The following is a 23,691-nucleotide window of genomic DNA, read 5'->3' as shown; positions in this document are numbered from 1 at the left end:
AAACGGAGGTGCAACGGAACACGAACATTCCGTCTAGAATTGGCCGGTGATTCTCGATTCGTGCACGAGTCACTTCAAATTGAATTGGGTTCAAGAATTCAAGTCACACTGTATGACTACAACGATTCACACGTTTCGAGCGCACGGAGGTTTCCATAGAAATTGACGAAAAATCGAAACATCCAGTGGTCAAGTGCAGGGTCAAAATATCAAGTGATCACGTGCATAGAAACAAGGATACATGTGCACATTAGCACATAGGAACATCCAATGTTGAAGCGAGATGTCGTGCAACACCCGGGCATGCCGTTCAGGTTCAACATCACTGCGTTAAAGCCGAGTCGCCTAACACCCAACCGGGAAGTGGAACCCCCTCGCGCTAGATCGCCCTCACACACCAAGTACAGAAACCGCCTGCGATCCACCCACACGCCCTGCTGCTTTATAGCGCGGTCCGGCCCGACGCGTCCAGCCACGACCACCATCAAAGCCTGCGCCTGCCTCAACGAGCTTTGATCCATCGTCGTCAGCTCGGCACCACGCCCGGTCCTAGCCAAGAGATGGCCTCCGACGGCGTCATCACTCACCGCAACGTCGACGTGAACGGGGTGCGCCTGCACGTCGCGGAGGCCGGCCCGGCGGGGGCGCCCGTGGTGCTGCTGCTGCACGGCTTCCCGGAGCTGTGGTACACTTGGCGGCACCAGATGCCCGCGCTGGCCGCGGCTGGCTACCGCGCCGTCGCGCCCGACATGCGCGGCTACGGCGACTCCGATGCGCCCTCCGGCGGCCCGGACCAGTACACCGCGCTGCATGTCGTCGGCGACCTTGTCGCGCTCATCGACTCCCTCGGCCAGAAGCAGGTCTTCGTGGTGGCGCACGACTGGGGCGCCTTGATAGCCTGGAGCCTCTGCCTGTTCCGGCCAGATAGGGTGAAGGCACTTGTCGCCTTGAGCGTCGCCTTCAACCCTCGGAACCCGGCGGTGAAGCCCGTGGACGGCTTCAGGACTCTCTACGGGGATGACTACTACGTCTGCCGCTTCCAGGTATGTACACGCTCCGTTCCTAAATATAATTCTTTTAATCGATTTCTCTAGGTGTTTACATACGGAGCAAAATAATTGAATATACACTTTAAAGTATGTTTATATACATCTGTATGTGGTCCACTAGTGCAATCTCTACAAAGACTTATATTTAAAAATGGAGGGAGCAGATACCATGCAACACTTATTTTTTATTTGACCATGCAGAACAGATGTCCCATGACTTTAAAAAATTGATTCAATTGAATCTCTTATATCAACTTTATATGTTTGAATTGTACGTGAAACTTTATATCCATCTCAAATATAGGAATGATACGAGGTTTATCGGACGCGTCCGGTCAGTCCATCACGTAAGACGCAACCCCGTCCCGGATCATCTATTTTTTTATTCATTCTTTTTTCTGTTTTTTTCCATCATTTACGTGAAAATGATCAAACATATGAAGAAAAATTAATAAGGAATGTGATTGTGTGGATAGACAAATAGAAGGATACATCTTGTTATGTCCGGCTGTAAATGCTCTTAAGAATTATTTTTTTAAGACTTATGGTGTGGAAATAAGTTGTCATCTCCTAGCTTCTTTGAAAGCCTAACTACTACATACGTTCCTAAATATAAGGTTTTTTATAAAATTTTACTAAGTATTACATATAAATATGCGTAGACATACTTTAACACATAGATTCATTCATTTTGCATCATATGTAATTTGTAGTGAAATCTCTAAAAAGACTTATATTTAAAAACATAGTTGGAATATTTTTGTGATGAGGGCTTGGTTAATAATACAATCAGCTGCTAGCTATATGATATTGATACGTCATGTATAGCGAAGTTTATAGCCGATAAATACAATAGTTAAATCTAAATAAGTATTTTTTTAATGAATAAGTATTATTTTGTTGATACGACAACAACCTTTCTCTCATATAGCGTGTCTAGAAGCACATGCTACACTGGTTGTTAGTTTGTAGTCCGTTTCTTTTTTTTCTGTTTTTTTTCTTTTAACGCAACACAAACTATTTTAAGTCTTATAGCTCAGCTGCATCAACCTATTGTACATGCTTATAGCTTTTATTATAGAATTTCAATCTAAACTTTATTTTAGATGCCTAGTAGCTAACTCCTATTTGCAGCATGGGGGCATCAAATAGTTCAGCGAACCCTTCGCTGAACGAAGCGAATATGGGCCGGACCACTCTTTCCGTGAGATGCTATTCTATTTTCTTTCTTTGTTTTGTTGGTTGTTTTTAAAATAAAATAACATGTTATCTTTCTAGGAGCTGGATATTTAAAACCCTAGTAAAAGTAGAAAAATATATTTTAGAAAATTGTTTAGTACTCCCTCCATCTTAAAATAAGTGTCTCAACTTTATACTAACTATAATATAAAATTATACTAAGCTTGAGACACTTATTTTGAAACGGAGGGAGTATGTGTTTGTAAAAACGTTCAGTGCATGCTCATCGTGTGCTAAAAAACTGTTCAATGTGTATTAAAAGCATGTTCGATGTATATACAACAAAAATGGTGATCCTATATTAAAAAAGTTGGATGCATACTACAAAAATGCCATCATATATTATAAAAATTTAGTGTATATTAAAGAAAGTTTACCGTGTATTAAATACTGTTCAATGTGTACAAAAACTTGTTTGATGTGTACGACAAAAATATTCATAGTATATCCTAAAAATTTCAGTATATATATATATATATATATATATATATATATAATGTTCACCATATATACTAAAAATGTCCAGTGTACATTTAAAAAATATGCACCATATGTCACAAAAGGTACAAAAAGGAAAAGGCGGAAAAAGAATTTCAAAACAAAAATAAAAGAAAACTTAAATATAAAAAATAGAAAGCAAAAAAGAAATAGAATAAAAACGAAAAAAGAAAAATAAGAAAGAAAACGAAAACATGCAGCAAAGAAAGCACACTTGTGTTGACCCATTTGTGCCTACCATCCTGCGAAGGATCGACTGTTTGCTGCCCTAGACGGCAAACAGGATCTGCGTAGTTAACCCTTAATTACTAGACTTGAAAAAAAATTAGATTAGACTTGTAAAAAAAGCTGGATAATGGTAGCTTATTTCCCTACTGAGCCATAAAGCTCAAAACAATTGACCCTTTGGTTCCTGACACAAGCGCTGTCAACCAACCATCTAGAGGCATCTCCCATTCAACGCTGCAGCGACAGTTAACGTGCATTTTGTTAAATGGCGCCTGCAGCTTTCTTATATGGGCTGGTCCATCTAGAACACGGTTGGTGAACTTTTTAAAAAATATATACCTTTTTAAATATTGTTGAACTATTTTTAATTTTGACGAACATTTTCTAAAATTGATGAACTTTTCTCTGAAAATCTAAAAATTCTATGAACTTTTTTGAAAATAGTTGAACATCTTTTTGAAAATGGATGATTGTTTTTAAACTTAATGAACTTTTTGCAGGTTTATGAACTTTTTTTCAGTTTGATGAACTTTTTTAAAAATATATGAATTTTTTCAGTTCATTGAACTTTTTTAAAATACATGAAGTTTTTTTTTGAATATCTATGAAAACTAGTGTTAACCGGCATGCTATATGGCCGGCCCAGGCCCGCATCGCTGCAGGCGCCGGATCGTTAACTGGCGCCTCCAGCGCTGACTAGGAGCTCGTTGATCTAGACTTGGTAGTAGAACAAAAGTAAAAAAACAAGAAAGGACCATAATCATATACTGAACAAAACTGCTCCACATACAACCTTTATTGTTCGATCTTCGTATCACCAAGCAATCCAGCAGCCCTCGTCCTTTCAGTCCTATGCACGTGGCTTGATTTTAAGCGTCACACTCAAATCCTATGAAATTTTGTCGTACATATAGCATGATTCTATAGTAAAGTACTTCTTTTTTTCAAGTTAAACCATGCAAAATGGTATCCAACACTAGCCCATCGTTAACTATACTTACTTGAGCATGGGCTCGTGTACAAAGTCAGAGACGATTGAGACATCAAGGCGAGCAGGTCATGAGTGCAAGGAGAAGATGGCCGGTGAAACAACATAAAAGGCCCTCCAAAACACAGACCAACAAGAACTCGACTACCCATCCAACTTGAGAAGGGGTGATTGATAAGGTAGACTTCATCTAAAAGAATTCATGATATGCCCCGCAATTGACCACTGGCCAGATTTACTCAGCCGGGAGCCAACTAGATACTATGTATCATACCTATCAGCAACTCTCGACCACGATGTACACACTACGGTGGATGGCGTTAGGTGGCCCATCTCTTTACAACCTTTTCCACCTCACTATTCCGACTAACACTACTCTCTTTCGATGCACACAACTACGAAATGGCAAGATAAAAACAAATTGGAATTTTTTTTGAGAAGTTCACTAATATAAGAGTGGCCCATTACAAGCTCGAACAGAAGCCAAACATTCCTAAGTACTATAAATCCAGGGGCTCTTTGTTGGTGAACGTCGCATGGGAAACAAAAAATTTCCTACGCGCACGAAGACCTATCATGGTGATGTCCATCTATGAGAGGAGATTTGGATTTACGTACCCTTGTAGATCGCACAGCAGGAAGCGTTAAGAAACGCGGTTGATGTAGTGGAACGTCCTCACGTCCCTCGATCCGCCCCGCGAACCGTCCCACGAACCGTCCCGCGATTCGTCCCACGACCCGCTCCGATCTAGTGTCGAACGGACGGCACTTCCGCATTCAACACACGTACAACTCGACGATGATCTCGGCCTTCTTGATCTAGCAAGCAAGACGGAGAAGTAGATGAGTTTTCCGGCAGCGTGACGGTGCTCCGGTGGTGGTGAAGGATCTACTCCTGCAGGGCTCCGCCTGAGCTCCGTAGAAATACGATCTAGAGGAAAAACCGTTGAGTTTGTGGTCGGGCTGCCGTGGCAAAAGTTGTCTGAAATCAGCCCTAGAACTCCACTATATATAGGAGGAGGGGAGGGAAGGCTTGCCTTGGGGTCGAAGACCCCAAGGGTCCGCCGGCTAAGGAGGTGGAGGAGTCCACCTCCAATCCTAGTCCAACTAGGATTGGAAGGTGGAGTCCTTCCCTTCCTTCCCACCTTTTTTTTTCTCTTTGATTTTCTATCTCCTGCGCATAGGACCCTTTTGGGCTGTCCCACCAGCCCACCAAGGGTTGGTGCGTCACCCCTAAGGCCTATGGGCTTCCCCGGGTGGGCTGGCCCCTCCCGCTGAACATCCGGAACCCATTCGTCACTCCCGGTACATTCCCGGTAATGCGTGAAAACTTTTCGATAACCAAATGAGGTCATCCTATATATCAATCTTGGTCAGCGGACCATTCCAGATACCCTCGTGACGTCCGTGATCTCATTCGGGACTCCGAACAACATTCGGTAACCACACATATAACTCAATTATACTAAAACATCGCCGAACCTTAAGTGTGCAAACCCTGCGGGTTTGAGAACTATGCAGACATGCCCCGAGGTACTCCTCGGTCAATATCCAATAGCGGGACCTGGATGCCCATATTGGATCCTACATATTCTTCGAATAACTTATCGATTGAACCTCAGTGTCAAGGATTCAGGCAATCCCGTATGTCATTCCCTTTGTCCTTCGGTATGTTAGTTGCCCGAGATTCGATCGTCGGTATCCGCATACCTATTTCAATCTCGTTACCGGAAAGTCTCTTTTCTCGTTTCGTAATACAAGATCCCATGACTTTCACTTCCTCACATTGCTTGCAAGGCTTGTGTGTGATGTTGTATTACCGAGTGGGCCCCGAGATACCTCTTCGTCACACGGAGTGACAAATCCCAGTCGTGATCCATACTAACCCAACGGACACCTTCGGAGATACGTGTAGAGCACCTTTATAGCCACCCAGTTACGTTGTGACATTTCATACACACAAGGCATCCCTCCGGTGCCAGTGGGTTATATGATCTCATGGTCATAGGAACAAATACGTGACACACAGAAAACAATAGCAATAAAATGACACGATGAATATGCCACGTTCATAGTTTGGGTCTAGTCCATCACATGATTCTCTTAATGATGTGATCCAGTTATCAAGCAACAACACTTTGCACATAGTCAGAAAACCTTGACTATCCTTGATCAACTGGCTAGCCAACTAGAGGCTTGCTAGGGACATTGTTGTATCTATTTATCCACACATGTATCTATGTTTTCATTCAATACAATTATAGCATGGATAATAAACGATTATCTTTAAAAAGGCAATATATTAATAACTATTTATTATTGCCTCTAGGGCATATTTCCAATAGTCTCCCACTTGCACTAGAGTCAATAATCTAGTCCTCACATCGCCATGCGATTTACATTGTAATAAATCGAACACCCATACAGTTCTGGTGTTGATCATGTTTTGCCCGTGGAAGAGGTTTAGTCAGCGGGTCTGCTATATTCAGATCCGTGTGCACTTTGCAAATATTCACGTCCTCTAACTCGACGTAGTCGCGGATGAGGTTGAAGCGTCGTTTGATGTGTCTGGTCTTCTTGTGAAACTTTGGTTCCTTTTGCTAAGGCAATGGCATGAGTGTTGTCACATAACAGAGTCAATGGATCTAGTGCGTTTGGCACAACTCCAAGATCTGTCATGAACTGCTTCATCCAGACACCCTCCTTTGCCGCCTCAGAGGCAGCCATGTACTCCGCTTCATATGTAGAATCTGCTACGACGCTCTGCTTGGAACTGCACCAGCTTACCGCACCCCCATTAAGAATAAATACGTATCCGGTTTGAGACTTAGAGTCATCCGGATGGGTGTCAAAACTTGCGTCGACGAAACCTTTTACGACGAGCTCCTTGTCACCTCCATACACGAGAAACATTTCCTTAGTCCTGTTCAGGTACTTCAGAATATTCTTGACCGCCGTCTAGTGATCCACTCCTGGATTACTCTGAAACCTGCCTGCCATACTTATTGCCAAGCTGGCGTTTGGTCTAGTGCACAACATTGCATACATGATAGAACCTATGGCTGAAGCGTAGGGGACGAAACTCATTGTCTTTCTATCTTCCGCAGTTGCTGGGCACTGAGTCTTACTCAATTTTATACCTTGTAATACTGGCAAGAACCCTTTCTTGGACTGATCCATTTTGAACTTCTTCAAAACTTTATCAAGTTATGTGCTTTGTGAAAGTCCTATCAAGAGTTTCGATCTATCCTTATAGATCTTAATGCCTAGAATGTAAGCAGCTTCTCCAAGGTCCTTCATAGAGAAACTTTTATTCAAGTAACCTTTTATGCTCTCCAAAAGCTCCACGTTGTTTCCAATCAGCAATATGTCGTCCACATATAATATTAGAAACGCCACAGAGCTCCCACTCACTTTCTTGTAAATACAAGATTCTCCAACCACTTGTATAAACCCAAATGCTTTAATCACCTGATCAAAACGCTTATTCCAACTCCGGGATGCTTGCACCAGTCCATAAATGGATCGCTGGAGCTTTCACACTTTGTTAGCATTCTTAGGATCGACAAAACCTTTGGGTTGGATCATATACAACTCTTCCTTAAGAAAACCGTTAAGGAACGCCGTTTTGACATCCATGTGCTAGATTTCATAATCGTAAAAGGCAGCTATTGCTAACATGATTCGGACAGACTTAAGCATCGCTACTGGTGAGAAAGTCTCATCGTAGTCAATTCCTTGAACTTGTGAAAACCCCTTTGCCACAAGTCGAGCTTTATAAACGGTCACATTACCGTCTGCGTCTGTCTTCTTCTTATAGATCCATTTGTTCTGAATAGCCTTGCGGCCTTCAGGTAGTACTTCTAAAGTCCACACTTCGTTGTTGTACATGGATCCTATCTCGCACTTCATGGCCTCCAGCCATTTGTTGGAATCCGGGCCCGCCGTTGCTTCTTCATAATTCGCAGGTTCATTGTTGTCCAACAACATAATCGTCAAGACAAGATTACTGTACCACTCGGGAGTAGTACGTGATCTTGTCGACCTGCGAGGTACGACAGTAACTTGATCTGAAGTTTCATGATCATCATCATCAACTTGTTTCTCAACCGGTGCCGCAGCAACAGGGGTTTCCCCTTGCCCTGCGCCACCATCAAGAGGAATTAGAGGTTCGACAACCTCATCAAGTTCTATCTTCCTCCCACTCAATTCTTTCGAGAGAAACTCCTTCTCAAGAAAAGCTTCGTTTTTAGCAACAAACACTTTGCCCTCGGATTTCAGATAGAAGGTATACCCAACTGTCTCCTTTGGGTAACCTATGAAGACGCACTTTTCCGCTTTGGGTTCCAGCTTTTCAGACTGAAGCTTTTTGACATAAGCATCACATCCCCAAACTTTAAGAAACGACAACTTTGGTCTTTTGCCATACCACAGTTCGTATGGCGTCGTCTCAACGGATTTTTATGGTGCCCTATTTAAAGTGAATGCAGCTGTTTCTAATGCATAACCCCAAAATGATAACGACAAATCGGTAAGAGACATCATAGATCGCACCATCTGTAATAAAGTACGATTACGACGTTCGGACACACCATTACGCCGTGGTGTTCCACGCGGTGCCAACTGTGAAACAATTCCACATTGTCTTAAGTGAGCACCAAATTCGAAACTCAGATATTCACCCCCACGATCAGATCGTAGGAACTTGATCTTCTTGTTAAAATGATTTTCTACTTCACTCTGAAATTGTTTGAATTTTTCAAACGTCTCAGACTTGTGCTTCATCAAGTAGACATGACCATATCTACTCAAATCGTCAGTGAAGGTGAGAAAATAACAATATCCGCCGCGTGCCTCCACACTCATCGGACCAGACACATCGGTATGTATGATTTCCAACAAGTCACTTGCACGCTCCATTGTTACGGAGAACGGAGTCTTAGTCATCTTGCCCATGAGGCATGGTTCGCACGTGTCAAGTAAATCAAAGTCAAGTGACTCCAAAAGTCCATCAGTATAGAGTTTCTTCATACGCTTTATACCAATATGACCTAAGCGACAGTGCCATAAAAACATGGCGCTATCATTGTTAACTCTAACTCTTTTGGTCTCAATGTTATGTATATGTGTATTATCGCTATCAAGATTCAATATGAACAATCCTCTCACATTGGGTGCATGACCATAAAAGATATTACTCATAGAAATGGAACAACCATTATTCTCTGACTTAAACGAGTAACCCTCTCGCAATAAACAAGATCCAGATATAATGTTCATACTTAACTCAGGCACTAAATAACATTTATTTAAGTTCATAACTAATCCTGATGGTAACTAAAGTGAAACTGTGCTGACGGCGATTGCATCAACCTTGGAACCATTTCTCACGCGCATTGTCACTTCATCCTTCGCTAGTCTTCGCTTATTCCGCAGTTCCTGTTTCGAGTTGCAAATATGAGCAACAGAACCGGTATCGAATACCCACACACTAGTACGAGAGCTGGTTAAGTACACATCAATAACATGTATATCGAATATACCTGATTTTTCCTTGGCCGCCTTCTTATCAGCCAGATACTTGGGGCAGTTGCGCTTCGAGTGACCCATACCCTTGCAATAATAGCACTCCGTTTCAGGCTTAGGTCCAGCTTTGGGCTTCTTCGTCGGATTGGCAACATGATTGCCGCTCTTTTTTGAATTACCCTTCTTTCCTTTGCCGTTTCTCTTGAAACTAGTGGTCTTATTCACCATCAACACTTGATGCTCTTTACGGAGTTCTGACTCTGCGACTTTTAGCATCGCGAATAACTCGCCGGGTGACTTGTTCATCCCTTGCATGTTATAGTTCAACACAAAGCTCTTATAGCTTGGTGACAGTGATTGAAGAATTCTGTCAGTGATAGCCTCTTGCAGGAGTTCAATCCCCAGCTCAGCTAGGCGGTTTGAGTACCCAGACATTTTGAGCACATGTTTACTGACAGACGAATTCTCCCCCATCTTGCAAGCATAGAATTTATCGGAGGTCTCATACCTCTCGATTCGGGCGTTCTTCTGAAAGATAAACTTCAACTCCTGGAACATCTCATATGCTCCATGACGCTCAAAGCGACGTTGAAGTCCCGGCTCTAAGCCATACAAGACGACACATTGAACTACTGAGTAGTCCTCCTTGCGTGCTAACCAAGCGTTCTTAGCTATTGGTCAGCCGCGACGGGTGGTTCATCTTCTAGCGCAGCATTAAGGACATAATCCTCCTTCCCAGCTTGCAGGAGCAATTTAAAATTACGAGCCCAGTCTACAAAGTTGCTTCCATCATCTTTCAACTAAGCTTTCTCTAGGAACGTATTAAAATTCAGGGTGACTGTCGCGTGAGCCATTGATCTACAACACAAATATTTTCAAAGTGGACTTAGACTATGTTCAAGATAATTAGAGTTTAACTAATCAAATTACTTTGCTAAACTCCCACTCAAAAAGTACATCTCTCTAGTCATTTGAGTGGTTCATGATTCAATACCACTAGCTCCAGTCCGATCATCACGTGAGTTGAGGATAGTTTCAGTGGTAAGCATCCCTATGCTAATCATATCAACTATATGATCCATGATCGACCTTTCGGTCTCATGTGTTCCGAGGCCAGGTCTGCACATGCTAGGCTCGTCAAGCTTAACCCGAGTGTTCCGCGTGTGCAACTATTTTGCACCCGTTGTATGTGAACGTTGAGTCTATCACACCCAATCATCACGTGGTGTCTCGAAATGATGAACTGTAGCAACGCTGCACAGTCGGGGATAACACAATTTCGTCTTGAAATTTTAGTGAGATATCACCTCATAATGCTACTGTCGTTCTAAGCAAAATAAGGTGCATAAAAGGATTAACATCACATGCAATTCTTAAGTGACATGATATGGCCATCATCATGTGCTTCTTGATCTCCATCACCAAAGCACCTGCACGATCTTTTTGTCACCGGCGCCACACCATGATCTCCATCAACGTGTCGCCATCGGGGTTGTCGTGCTACTCATGCTATTATACTAAAGCTACTTCCTAGCAATATAGTAAATGCATCTGCAAGCACAAACGTTAGTTTAAAGACAACCCTATGGCTCCTGCCGGTTGCCGTACCATCGACGTGCAAGTCGATATTAACTATTACAACATGATCATCTCATACATCCAATATATCATATCACGTCATTGGCCATATCATATCACAAGCATACCCTGGAAAAACAAGTTAGACGTCCTCTAATTGTTGTTGCATGTTTCACGTGGTTGCAATGGGTATCTAGTAGATCGCATCTTACTTACGCAAAAACCACAATGGAGATGTGCAAATTGCTATTTAACCTCTCCAAGGACCGCCTCGGTCAAAACCAATTCAACTAAAGTTGAAGAAACAGACACCCGTCAGTCATCTTTATGCAACGAGGTTGCAAGTCAAGCGATCAAACCATTCTTTCGTAAGCGTACAAATAATGTAGGTCCAGGCCGCTTCAATACAACAATACCGCCGAATTGAGAAAAGTCTAAGGAGGGCAGCAAATCGAACATCACCATCCACAAAACCCTTTGTGTTCTACTCGATATTACATCTACGCATGAACCTAGCTCATGATGACACTGTTGGTGAACGTCACATGGGAAACAAAAAATTTCCTACGCGCATCAAGACCTATCATGGTGATGTCCATCCATAAGAGGAGATTTGGATCTACTTACCCTTGTAGATCGCACAAAAGGAAGCGTTAAAAAACGCGGTTGATGTAGTGGAACGTCCTCACGTCCCTCGATCCGCCCCGCAAACCGTCCCACGAACTGTCCCGCGATCCTTCCCACGATCCGCTCCAATCTAGTGCCGAACGGACGACACCTCCGTGTTCAGCACACGTATAGCTCGACGATGATCTCAGCCTTCTTGATCCAGCAAGCAAGACAGAGAAGTAGTTGAGTTCTCCGGCAGTGTGACGGCGCTCCGGTGGTGGTGAAGGATCTACTCCTGCAGGGGTCCGCCCGAGCTCCGCAGAAATACAATCTAGAGAAAAAACCGTGGTGTTTGTGGTCGGGCTGCCGTGGAAAAAGTTGTCTCAAATCAGCCCTAGAACTGCACTATATATAGAAGGAGGGGAGGGGAGGCTTGACTTGGGGTCCAAGACCCCAAGTGTGACGCCCTCGATTTAATCGTACGCTAATCATACACGCAAATGCGTACGACCAAACCCAAGGACTCACGGGAAAATATCACAACACAACTCTAGACATAAATAAAATAACATCAGCTTCATATTACAAGCCAGGGGCCTTGAGGGCTAGAATACAGAAGCTCGATAAACACAAGAGTCAGCGAAAGCAACAAATATCTGAGTACAGACATAAAACATGGGGTGCCTTAGAGAAGGCTAGCACAAAAGATACAACGATCGAACGAGGCGAGGCCTCCTGCCTGGGAACCTCCTAACTACTCCTGATCATCAGTGGCCTCCATGAAGAAGACACCATCGGGACGGCAGGCGTCGGCAGGAAAACTCCATCTACTGGGCTCCATCATCTGGTCGCAGCAACGGATCAAGGGGACAAGGGGGGAGCAAAGCAACGGTGAGTACTCATCCAAAGTACTCGCAAGACTTACATCAGAACTATGCTAAAAATGCACCAGTATCAAAGGAGGGGGGGGGGTTATATGTGGACTGACTGCAGCAATGCGAGAATAGAGAGAGAATGCCTAGTCCTATCGAAGACTAGCATCTTCAGGGTCTTGCAGCAATAGACGAGAGTAGAACAGGGGTAACATTAATAGTCATATTGTTGCAGCAATATTAAAGTGAGGTCACGCCTAAAGATCCTCCCTCAACTCCCTGCGAGGAAGCAATCCCGAGGCAAACTAGTTCCAGTTAAGTAACAATTGTAGTTGTAAAAGATCAGGGCACAACTCCAAGTCGTCCTGTAACCGTGGACACGGCTATCCGAATAGTTAATTTTCATCCCTGCAGGGGTGCACCACATGTCCCGTCACGCTCGATAACACTCTGGCCGGACATACTTTTCTGGGTCCTGCCCGGCCTCGGAATATCGACACGTCGCAGCCCCACCTAAGACTAATCAGAGAGGCCAGCCCGCCGGTCTAACTCCTAAGCACAAAGGGTTCGTGGGCCCAGTTCCCCTTCGCGCTCCTGCACGTGGCGTGGGCGGCCGATGTCAGTCCTATCATCCCTTAATCACAAGAGCGATGCATCTCGGGACCACTCGGGCGCGCGCCGCTACATTGCTGGCATCTGAAAAGCTTCGGCTGATACCGCGACGCCGAGTACCCATAATTCTTCCCGCGTAGCCGGTTAGTGCGAAAAGGTCTCCGACCAACCCAGATCAAATACCCAAATCCATTAGCATTTTAATTAGGCCAGCAACACAGTCTCACGGGAATCCACCCGTCTTACAACTAATCACCAATGATCCCAGTAACATGGTCGAGTAACTGTGTGGTTGTAACATCGGGGGGGGGGGGGGGGGGGGGAATCCGAGGTATCACCCTCGTTGGACTCCGAACGATGTACCCGTCAAGGTGGGCTTAGAGGAATCACCCTCGGGGGTCCCACACTTGAGGGGTTGCACGACAGGGGCGTCATCGGGAATGGTGAAAGAGGAATCACCCTCGATAACCACGACCGACTAGCTATACTACAGAGATATCATCAGGAATACTTAGCGAGGTGTCACCCTCGGTACCCGATAGTATCCCTATAGCGTCGTACAACGAAGGGGGGGTGAATGTGCTGTGTCGGGTCTGGCTCGTCGATCAGAGATCGAGATTTGAAAACAAGCGGGGCAACTGAACTACGGGGTCAGAGGGGATGACTGCTCCACCTATACTAAGCAGATTAAAGGTACATGACTGAAAGTAGCAGTTCATCAAAAACAGGCTATGCATCAGATATAGGAGCTAACTACAACAGTAGCAAAAATACTAATGCAAGCAGTAGGAAGAAAGACATAGGTGATATAGGAATGATCGAGGGGAGTTTGCTTGCCTTGCTGCTCTGCGGCAAAGGCCTGATCGGCAGGGTCGTAGATGTACCCGGCAGCAGCGTCAGTCTCGGGGTCTACCTGTAAGAAGAGGGGGAAGAAACAATAAATAATAGCACCGATGCAACACAAAGCATGACATGGCAAGATGTAGGCTAGACATGAGCTAACGCAGCAACATCCGTCATAGACGGGTCGGAAGAATATCTGATGATATTTTCCGGGTCTCGGGCTACTACCGGTTATACTGGAAACGATGGAAAAGTTCCATGTTTGCTATGCTAGGGACGCGTGACAAACGAAAGGGCCGTGTATCCGGGTTCGTCTCGTTTTGCTGATCAACTTTCATGTACAAATTATTTTCATCGGAGTTACGATTTATTTAATATAAATTTTTAAAGTTTTATTCAACAATTAGGAATTAAAAACAGATTTAATTATTTTAATAAAATCCCATTATGACATCATCGCGATGTCATGCTGACATCAACATTTGACTGGTCAACTGACCAGCGGGTCCCGAACGTCATAGGCACAAGTTTTTATTAAGATTAATTATTAATTAATCAGATTAATTTAGTGGGGGACCCACGTGTCATACTCTAATTACTCTAATTAATTAATTTAACTAATATATCTATTTATTTATTTAATAAAAACATTATTTCTTATTATTTATATTAACTACCGCGTGGGGCCTCCCTGTCATAGACAGCGGGTGCATTGGCCCCACCGGTAAGTGACCCTAGGCCAAAAACACATTTTTAATCACAAATACATAACCATACAAATGTCGTATTTCTCCACATGCCTATATACGCAAATACATACATAATTACGGGTATCAAATACATACATACATACATACGAAATACAACATTTGTTTTTTTTATTTTCTCTCAAAACTCTCATCTCCCTCTCTCTGTTAACAACTATAACAAAGAGGTTCTCTGCTAACTCTACATAGAAGAACCAAATGTTCAATCCTTCCTACCGGAGTCTACCATCGACGGAGCGAAGCCTCGTTTGCCGGAACGGAACCGGGACGGCGAGGAGAATGACATGGTGGGAGGAGCACGAGGAGGGGCTCACCGACGTTGACGGGAGGGGCCGGTGAAGCCGGAGTTCGCGGGAAGCGGCGGTGACGGCGAGGAGGAGGACGAGGCGGGTGGCGGTGGTGACGCGCCGGCGAGGGCCTCCCGGAGCCGTGGTGGTGGTGGTTGCCGGAGTTGGTGAAGGGGGCCGGCCGATGGTGGGCCGGGGGATGGCCGGCCGAGGTGTGGGGGCTCGGGTTGGGGCCGAGAGGGGCCGGCCGACGGGATGGGGAGGGCCCCGTCGCCGGATCCGGAGGGGGAGGTGGGTAAGGAGGCCGGGGGTGGTGGTGCTGGCCGGCGTGGTGGAGGGGAGGGGCTCGCCGGCCGGGAGAGGGGCCGACGGGGGAGAGGCCGCCGGCGGGAGGAGAAGGCCGTGGGGGGGGGGGGGGTCGCCGGCGGGAGGAGGAGGCCGTGGGGGGGGGGCTGGATCCGGCGAGGTGGGAGAGGGGTACGAGAGGTGGGGAGGGGCCCCCACGAGGGGCGGTTGGTGGCGGGGTGGGAGGCGAGAGGGGGAGCGTGGGGAGTGGCGGCGCTGGGAAAACGGGGGGAGTAGCGAGGGGGGGGGGGCTTCCTCGCCAGGGGGGCTCTAGCGTTTGAGGGAGGGGGCGCGGGGGCCTGGCCGGTTGGGCCTCTTGGCCCAGCCAGGCCAGGGGGGTGGGGGGGGGTTTTCTTCTTCTTTTTTGTTGTTGTTGTTGTTGTTTTATTTTGTTTTCTTTTTTTTTTCTTTTTATTATTTCTTTCTTTCCTATTTATTTTACTAACTGATTTTTCTTTTTAAATACTTTCTTTTATTATACTTTCTTTTACAATTTATTATACATACTTTTAATTCTCTCTTTCATATACATATTCTTTTAATATTTGTAATGAACTTATAAAGTACTTTTTCTTTTGTTTTCAAATTTGGATCCGGATAGACTTGAATCAACGCGGGTCAGAGATGGGAATTCTCGATGATGTGGCATCATTAGCGGTTGATCATTGTAGTTTAATTACAATAATTACTGTAGCAAAAGTCGAGGATGTCACAATTCTCCCCTACTAACAAGAATTCTCGTCCCGATAATTAAGAGGTAGAGGGAAAAAGCCCGGGGTATTCATCACGAAGATGATCCTCGCGTTCCCAAGTGGCTTCATCTTCAGAGTGATTTGACCACTGCACTTTAAGGAACTTGGTGACTTTGCGACGAGTTTTACGTTCAGCTTGGTCGAGAATGCGGACCGGATGCTCTTTATAAGAGAGGTCTTGTTGTAGTTCAAGCATATCGTGATCCACTGCTCGAATAGGGTCCTTGAAGCAGCGACGGAGCTGAGAAACATGGAAGACATCGTGAACCTGAGAAAGGTTCGCCGGCAGTTCCAATTGATAAGCCACTCTTCCATGCCTTTCGAGAACAGTGAAAGGACCAATATAACGAGGAGCTAACTTGCCCTTGATTCCGAAACGGTGTGCACCTCTCATTGGTGTGACACGAAGATAAGCCTTTTCGCCAGGTTGATAGACCATATCTTGATGATGACGGTCATACTGACTCTTCTGACGAGACTGAACAGCCTTCAGATTCTCATGAATAATGCGGACTTGATCTTCGGCATGTTGAATAATATCCGGACCGAAGAGTGATCGTTCCCCAGTTTCTGACCAATTCAGAGGAGTCCGACACCTTCGCCCATACAATACTTCGAAAGGGGCCATCTTCAGACTATCTTGATAGCTATTGTTGTAAGAGAACTCGGCATACGGGAGAGATTCCTCCCATTTCTTACCGAAAGAAATGACACAAGCTCGAAGCATGTCCTCGAGAATTTGGCTGACTCGTTCAACTTGTCCGCGGGATTGAGGATGAAATGCAGTGCTGAAGGACAGATGAGTCCCCATAGCCTTCTGAAAACTTTCCCAAAATTTTGAAGTGAACAAGCTGCCACGGTCCGAACTGATTACCAACGGAATACCGTGAAGTGAAACAACTCTTGGCATATAAAGATCTGCCAGCTGACTAGCATTAATCGTTTCTTTGACGGCCAGGAAATGTGCAACTTTGGACAGTCGATCAATGACGACAAGAATAGCATCATTACCTTTCTGAGATCTGGGAAAACCAGTGACGAAGTCCATTTCAACGTGGTCCCATTTCCACTCGGGAATAGAGATAGGTTGCAGAGTTCCAGCAGGCTTTTGGTGTTATGCTTTGATACGCCGGCATATATCACATTCTCCCACATAGCGTGCAATGTCTTGTTTCATATTGGGCCACCAGAATCTTTGTCGGATGTCTTGGTACATCTTGGTACTACCCGGGTGGATAGACAGTGGTGTGTCATGAGCTTCTCCCATCACCTTCCCAGTCATCCTGAGATTTTCCTTCTTATTCGGGACGAATAGGCGACCCTTGAAATACAAGGCGCCACCTTCATCAATAGTGAAAAAGGAGGGTTTACCCTTTGCAATATAGCTCTTAATCCTGTCGACATCATCGTCAAAGTCTTGCAGATTCTTTATGGAGCTCACAAGATCTGGTTCAACCACTAGGTTACTGAGGGAACCCTGATTAACAACACGAAGGTTCATCTTTTGACAATCTTCAGGAGGGGGAACAAGGTAACCCTGAGGAACAATGTGGAGGTTCAGCTTACGGAATTCCTCTTGCAGACGATCGTGAACCGGATGAACCTGGAGGTGGTTGCAGTATGACTTGCGACTTAAGGCATCAGCCATTACATTAGCCTTGCCAGGGGTATATGATATACTACAGTCAAAATCTGCTATACGCTCCATCCATCTTTGTTGACGCAGGTACAGCTTCGGTTGAGTGAACAAGTACTTCAGACCCTTGTAGATCGCACAAAAGGAAGCGTTAAAAAACGCGGTTGATGTAGTGGAACGTCCTCACGTCCCTCGATCCGCCCCGCAAACCGTCCCAAGAACCGTCCCGCGATCCTTCCCACGATCCGCTCCAATCTAGTGCCGAACAGACGGCACCTCCGCGTTCAGCACACGTATAGCTCGACGATGATCTCAGCCTTCTTGATCCAGCAAGGAAGACAGAGAAGTAGTTGAGTTCTCCGGCAGTGTGACGGCGCTCCGGTGGTGGTGAAGGATCTACTCCTGCAGGGGTCCGCCCGAGCTCCGCAGAAATACAATCTAGAGAAAAAACCGTGGTGTTTGTGGTCGGGCTGCCGTGGAAAAAGTTGTCTCAAATCAGCCCTAGAACTGCACTATATATAGAAGGAGGGGAGGGGAGGCTTGCCTTGGGGTCCAAGACCCCAAGGGTCCGCCGGCCGAGGAGGTGGAGGAGTCCACCTCCAATCCTAGTCCAACTAGGATTGGAAGGTGGAGTCCTTCCCTTCCTTCCCACCTTTTTTTTCTTTTCTCTTTGATTTTCTATCTCCTGCGCATAAGGCCCTTTTGGGCTGTCCCACCAGCCCACCAAGGGCTGGTGCGGCACCCCTAAGGCCTATGGGCTTTCCGGTAACCAAATGAGGTCATCCTATATATCAATCTTCGTCTCCGGACCATTCCGGAAACCCTCGTGACGTCCGTGATCTCATCCAGGAACATTCGGTAACCACACATATAACTCAACTATACTAAAACATCGCCGAACCTTAAGTGTGTAGACCCTGTGGGTTCGAGAACTATGCAGACATGCCCCGAGGTACTCCTCGGTCAATATCCAATAGCGGGACATGGATGCCCATATTGGATCCTACATATTCTCCGAATAACTTATCGGTTGAACCTCAGTGTCAAGGATTCAGGCAATCCTGTATGTCATTCCCTTTGTCCTTCGGTATGTTACTTGCCCGAGATTCGATCGTCGGTATCCGCATACCTATTTCAATCTCGTTATCGGCAAGTCTCTTTTCTCGTTCCATAATACAAGATTCCTGTCTTGATCCATACTAACCTAACGGACACCTTCGGAGATACCTGTAGAGCACCTTTATAGTCACCAAGTTAAGTTGTGACGTTTGATACACACAAGGCATCCCTCCGGTGCCAGTGTGTTATATGATCTCATGGTCATAGGAACAAATACTTGACACGCAGAAAACAATAGCAATAAAATGACACGATCAATATGCTACATTCATAGTTTGGGTCTAGACCATCACATGATTCCCTTAATGATGTGATCCAGTTATCAAGCAACAACACTTTGCACATAGTCAGAAAACCTTGACTATCCTTGATCAACTGGCTAGCCAACTAGAGGCTTGCTAGGGACATTGTTGTGTCTATTTATCCACACATGTATCTATGTTTTCATTCAATACAATTATAGCATGGATAGTAAACGATTATCTTTAAACAGGAAATATAATAATAACTATTTATTATTGCCTCTAGGGCATATTTCCAACACTCTCACCCATCTTCTTTCTTACCCTCCACCAGAAATGGGGAGGTACTGTGGGGCAAGGTTTTAACCTCACCCTCCTTGCTCTTGTTTTTCATCTAGGATGTTTAAAAAGGCCATACTCGCCTAGTCCTCAAAAGCATCATCTCCACCGTGAGAGCACCACTCGGTCCCTTTTACTTCAATATATGCGAGGAGATCCTTCTCGTGTCGAGTGCGCTTGAGCACAACACGCGATGGAATAGCGTCGAGAGCAGCTTTGGCTTCCAAATCATCGAGCCATTAAGTGAAGGCGACGAACACCCTAGAGGTCGATGCTTGTGTGGAACTGGATGCATTAAGGATGGTGTGACTAAACTACTCCCCAAATGACTTTGTCTAGGAAAGCTCACGACTTCGTTTCTCCTCCTCGTCCATCAAGCGACCTTCCTCGACGCAAGCACAACTCTTTGGATTCCTGTTTTCTAGCGTGGATGCTCCTAGTTTTCCTACCTTCTCATCCATGTCGAGGAGGTTGGAGGGCATGGCCATGGCACAATGGGAGGACTCCTTGTTACCCTCGATAGTGCGACTGTTTTGCTCAAGAAACATCACATAGGTAGGGAAGCCTTGGACACTAGGATTGTGCCTTGCGGAGAGAGAATGTGAAGGACCACCCTCTCCTTATCGGCACCCATCGATTGGTTATTCTTCGCCCATAGAAAACGAAGCCACCGCGGGGTCAGGAGAAATAGAAGCTTCATAACAGGGGCATGACTTCATATGCTCACCTGCCCTGGTGACCTAGTCTTTATAGTGGCACATGGGCTCGACCGCCGACCCCTAAGCAACACCCTGACAATTTGAATACCGATGACATTGTGACACAAGGCCATTCGAGTAGTCAACCCTAGACCCATCTCAATTTAAGCTATGTAACCCTAGTCTCGTTGGTATATAAGGAAAATGCTAGGGATTGAACCTGTGGGAATAAACAAGGGAGAAAAAAACGTAGGATGGATGGCACCTTGGGCCACCAGGCACAATGAGTTGTAATCACAACACAAGATCGTGCGAGCAATCCTTTAGATCTCCGTCGACCATCACTGGAAATAAAGACAACCAAGGCAGGAGTAGGGCATTACCTCCTTCCAGGAGGGCTCGAACCTGAGTAAATCCTCTCTTTGTAACATCTTACATTCCTTCATCCCTCACGCGTCCCTTCGAAGAATCTGTTCCTCACGGCACTGCTATAATGAAACTCTGACACTTTTTTGAAATTTAGGTAAAAATTGAGTCTATACCAGATACACATTATACAACCCAAAAATAATTAAATTCCTTCTTAGCTAAAAGATATCTCATGCGAGTGATGAAGATACTCTCCAAGTTACCATTGTATTTAGACCACTCATTTTTTCTATCAATCAACTATTCCATAAGATTGCTTGAATCTCGTGTAATTTTGTGACGAAGGAACAAAATGTTTGATTCCCCTATCAGGTATGTGGCATCTTCTCTAGTGTGGCCAGGCTACAAGGGCTCTTTGACACAAATAATATTCAGAGGATATTTGGAGGATTTTGATCCTTAGGAATTTTTGTATGTACGTTATTTCCTAGGATTAGTTGGAATCCTCAAAAAATAAAATCCTAAGGGTGACATTGCACTTTGTCTTAAGAAAATTTACATTGACTCAAACAACTTATTACATCTCATTTATCTGTATGTTGCTAAACATTCTTTGTTTTAAATTCTTGTAGTTCTCAGCCATGTAGGATTCAACATGAGATAACATTCTAATATTGTGTTTTTCTATTCCTAGGTTTTGAGAATCCCGTGAATCAAAGATGCACTAACTGAAGTTATTTCCTTTTCAAATATCATATTGTCTGTTGAGTTGCATTTGAATGTAACATGACTGAGCTAGTGCTAATTTATAGGAGCCCGGAGCAGTTGAAGCAGAATTTAGGAGCCTCGGTACAGAGTTGGTGCTAAGAAAGTTTTTCGCTTATCGAACTCCTGGGCCATTGTTCATCCCAAAGAGTGGATGGGGCTCACCAGATGATGAGGTGCCCTTGCCGAGTTGGATCACAGAGGAGGACATCAAGTACTACACGACCCAGTTTGACAAGTCTGGCTTCACCGGGGGATTGAACTACTACCGTGCTTTCAATAAGTAATTATAAGTTGCTTAACTTAGAATTTTTTTCCTTTTAGATTTTTAACCTTATGGATAAGTTTAATTTAACTATGAACTTAACATAAATATGAAGATTTCAACTTAAAATCTGATTCAAGGCTTTAAAAATGTTTTTGTACAATGATAATTTTGACAGGTAAAGGAATTCTCGGGACAAAGAGCGACTGGATTTCTATTCAAAATGGATATATCATCAATATTCAAAATGATATACATATGCATACATGCATACGTACATAATTCTCATCAATATAAATGCTTGAATTCTGTTCTACATAAGAAAATTAATGATATAATATGCAATACTATAAATTCTATATTTTTTCAAAAACAACAATTAATCCAGTTAGAATTGATTAAATGTGTGTCAGAGAAGGTTTCTCTAAAAGGAGTTCCAAGAAATATTTACGATGATTTTATAAATGATGTCGTCTCACAAACAAGTTAGCCTTGCTACAATGGAGCAAAAGCTGTAATTATATGACTCATAAAGTCATAATATATTAATATTGCCATTCACTTGCCCAAAACTTTATACTTTTCTATTTTGTTGGCGACAATGCCACATTGTGAAGTTTTCTTATAAATCAATGGGGTACATCATCCGCAGTACACTCGTAGAGACATATTACTGTAGATCTCTCAAAGAAATAATCACAAAAAAGTATTTCTAGGGTGAACCAACTACAACACACAATGGTTTGGTCTGAATCACCATATTTGGTTTGTTTCTGTGTAGGACATGGGATCTCACTTCACCATGGACGAGAGCTGGGATAAAGGTGCCAACCAAGTTCATTGTTGGCGATTTGGATCTAACATACAATACTGCAGGCGCACAAGATTTCATTAACAAAGGAGGCTTCAAAAAGTTTGTTCCATCACTAGATGGTGTGGTGATAATGAAAGATGTTGGACATTTCATTAACGAGGAAAAACCGAAGGAGATCAATGCACATATAATTAGCTTCATTAAGAAATTCAACTAAAATGAAGTATACTGAATGCGTCCTGGAATAATGTCAAAATGTGCATACTTGTTTGGAACTTGTATTCAGACAATTATAGTAGTGTTGCACAGACACACATATATGTATGCAACTATTGTTTTTACTATACATTTAACTATTTAAATCATATGTGATGTTTAATCCTACTACACCTTCTCCACAGAGCGTGTTCCTGGATTTTTCCCGTTCCTTTAACGGAAGGGTTATTTCTTGCTAATTAAAAACAAGCCACAAGTGTTCATAGCGAACGTAAAATTATGTTATGGTAATTTCTCTAATATAACAGACGCGTGCGGGGGGTTCTTGGGGAAATCGTTGTTTGAAAGGATCGATATGGTTGACTAAAGAAGGGGGAGGGGTGAATAGGCAACTACCAATTTTAACTTTTCTCAACAAATTAGGGTTAGCAACAAAAGGTTCTCTAGATGAACAACTAGGTGAGCAACCTATATGATTCTAACAACAACAACAACAACAACAAAAACTATTGCAAGCAACGAATACAACACAACAACAATAAGTACAAAGTAAAGGTAAGAGATAACCACAAGTGGAACCGGTGGAGATGAGGATGTGTTACCAAAGTTCCTTCCCTTTGAAGGGAAGTACATCTCCGTTGGAGCGGCGTGGAGGCACAATACTCCCCAAGAAGCCACTAGGACCACTGTATTCTCCTCACGCCCTCACATAATGCGAGATGTCGTGATTCCACTAGCGGTGCCTTTGAAGACGGTGACCGGACCTTTACAAAGAAGGTTGGGGCAATCTCCACACAAAGCTTCGAGGCGCCCAACAAGACCACAGAGCTTCACCACAATGGAATGTAGCTCCGGGGTGACCTCAACCGTCTAGGGTGCTCAAACACCCAAGAGTAACAAGATCCACAATGGATTAGTGGGGGAATCAAATTTCTCTTGGTGGAAGTGTAGATCGGGGCCTTCTCAACCAACCCCTAGAATATCAACAAGTTTGATTGGCTAGGGAGAGACATTGGGCGAAAATGAGCTTTGGAG

At 44.3% G+C, this 23,691-nt stretch overlaps 1 protein-coding gene across 1 annotated transcript; it reads left to right on the top strand.

Annotated features, from left to right (window-relative positions):
* The first annotated feature begins 283 nt into the window (after positions 1-283).
* LOC123410408 (epoxide hydrolase A-like) lies at positions 284-22,824 on the top strand. Its single transcript, XM_045103347.1, has 3 exons — positions 284-1,043; positions 21,409-21,644; positions 22,408-22,824. Exons 1-3 carry the CDS (start codon positions 561-563, stop codon positions 22,655-22,657), a joined length of 969 nt encoding a protein of 322 aa, XP_044959282.1. The 5' UTR covers positions 284-560; the 3' UTR covers positions 22,658-22,824.
* The last annotated feature ends 867 nt before the right edge of the window (positions 22,825-23,691 follow it).

Source organism: Hordeum vulgare, chromosome 7H (assembly GCF_904849725.1).
Source record: "Hordeum vulgare subsp. vulgare chromosome 7H, MorexV3_pseudomolecules_assembly, whole genome shotgun sequence".
NCBI classification, from domain to species: Eukaryota; Viridiplantae; Streptophyta; class Magnoliopsida; order Poales; family Poaceae; genus Hordeum; species Hordeum vulgare.
Note: the sequence above shows the minus strand (reverse complement) of the source record. Positions and strands in the feature narration are given on the sequence as shown.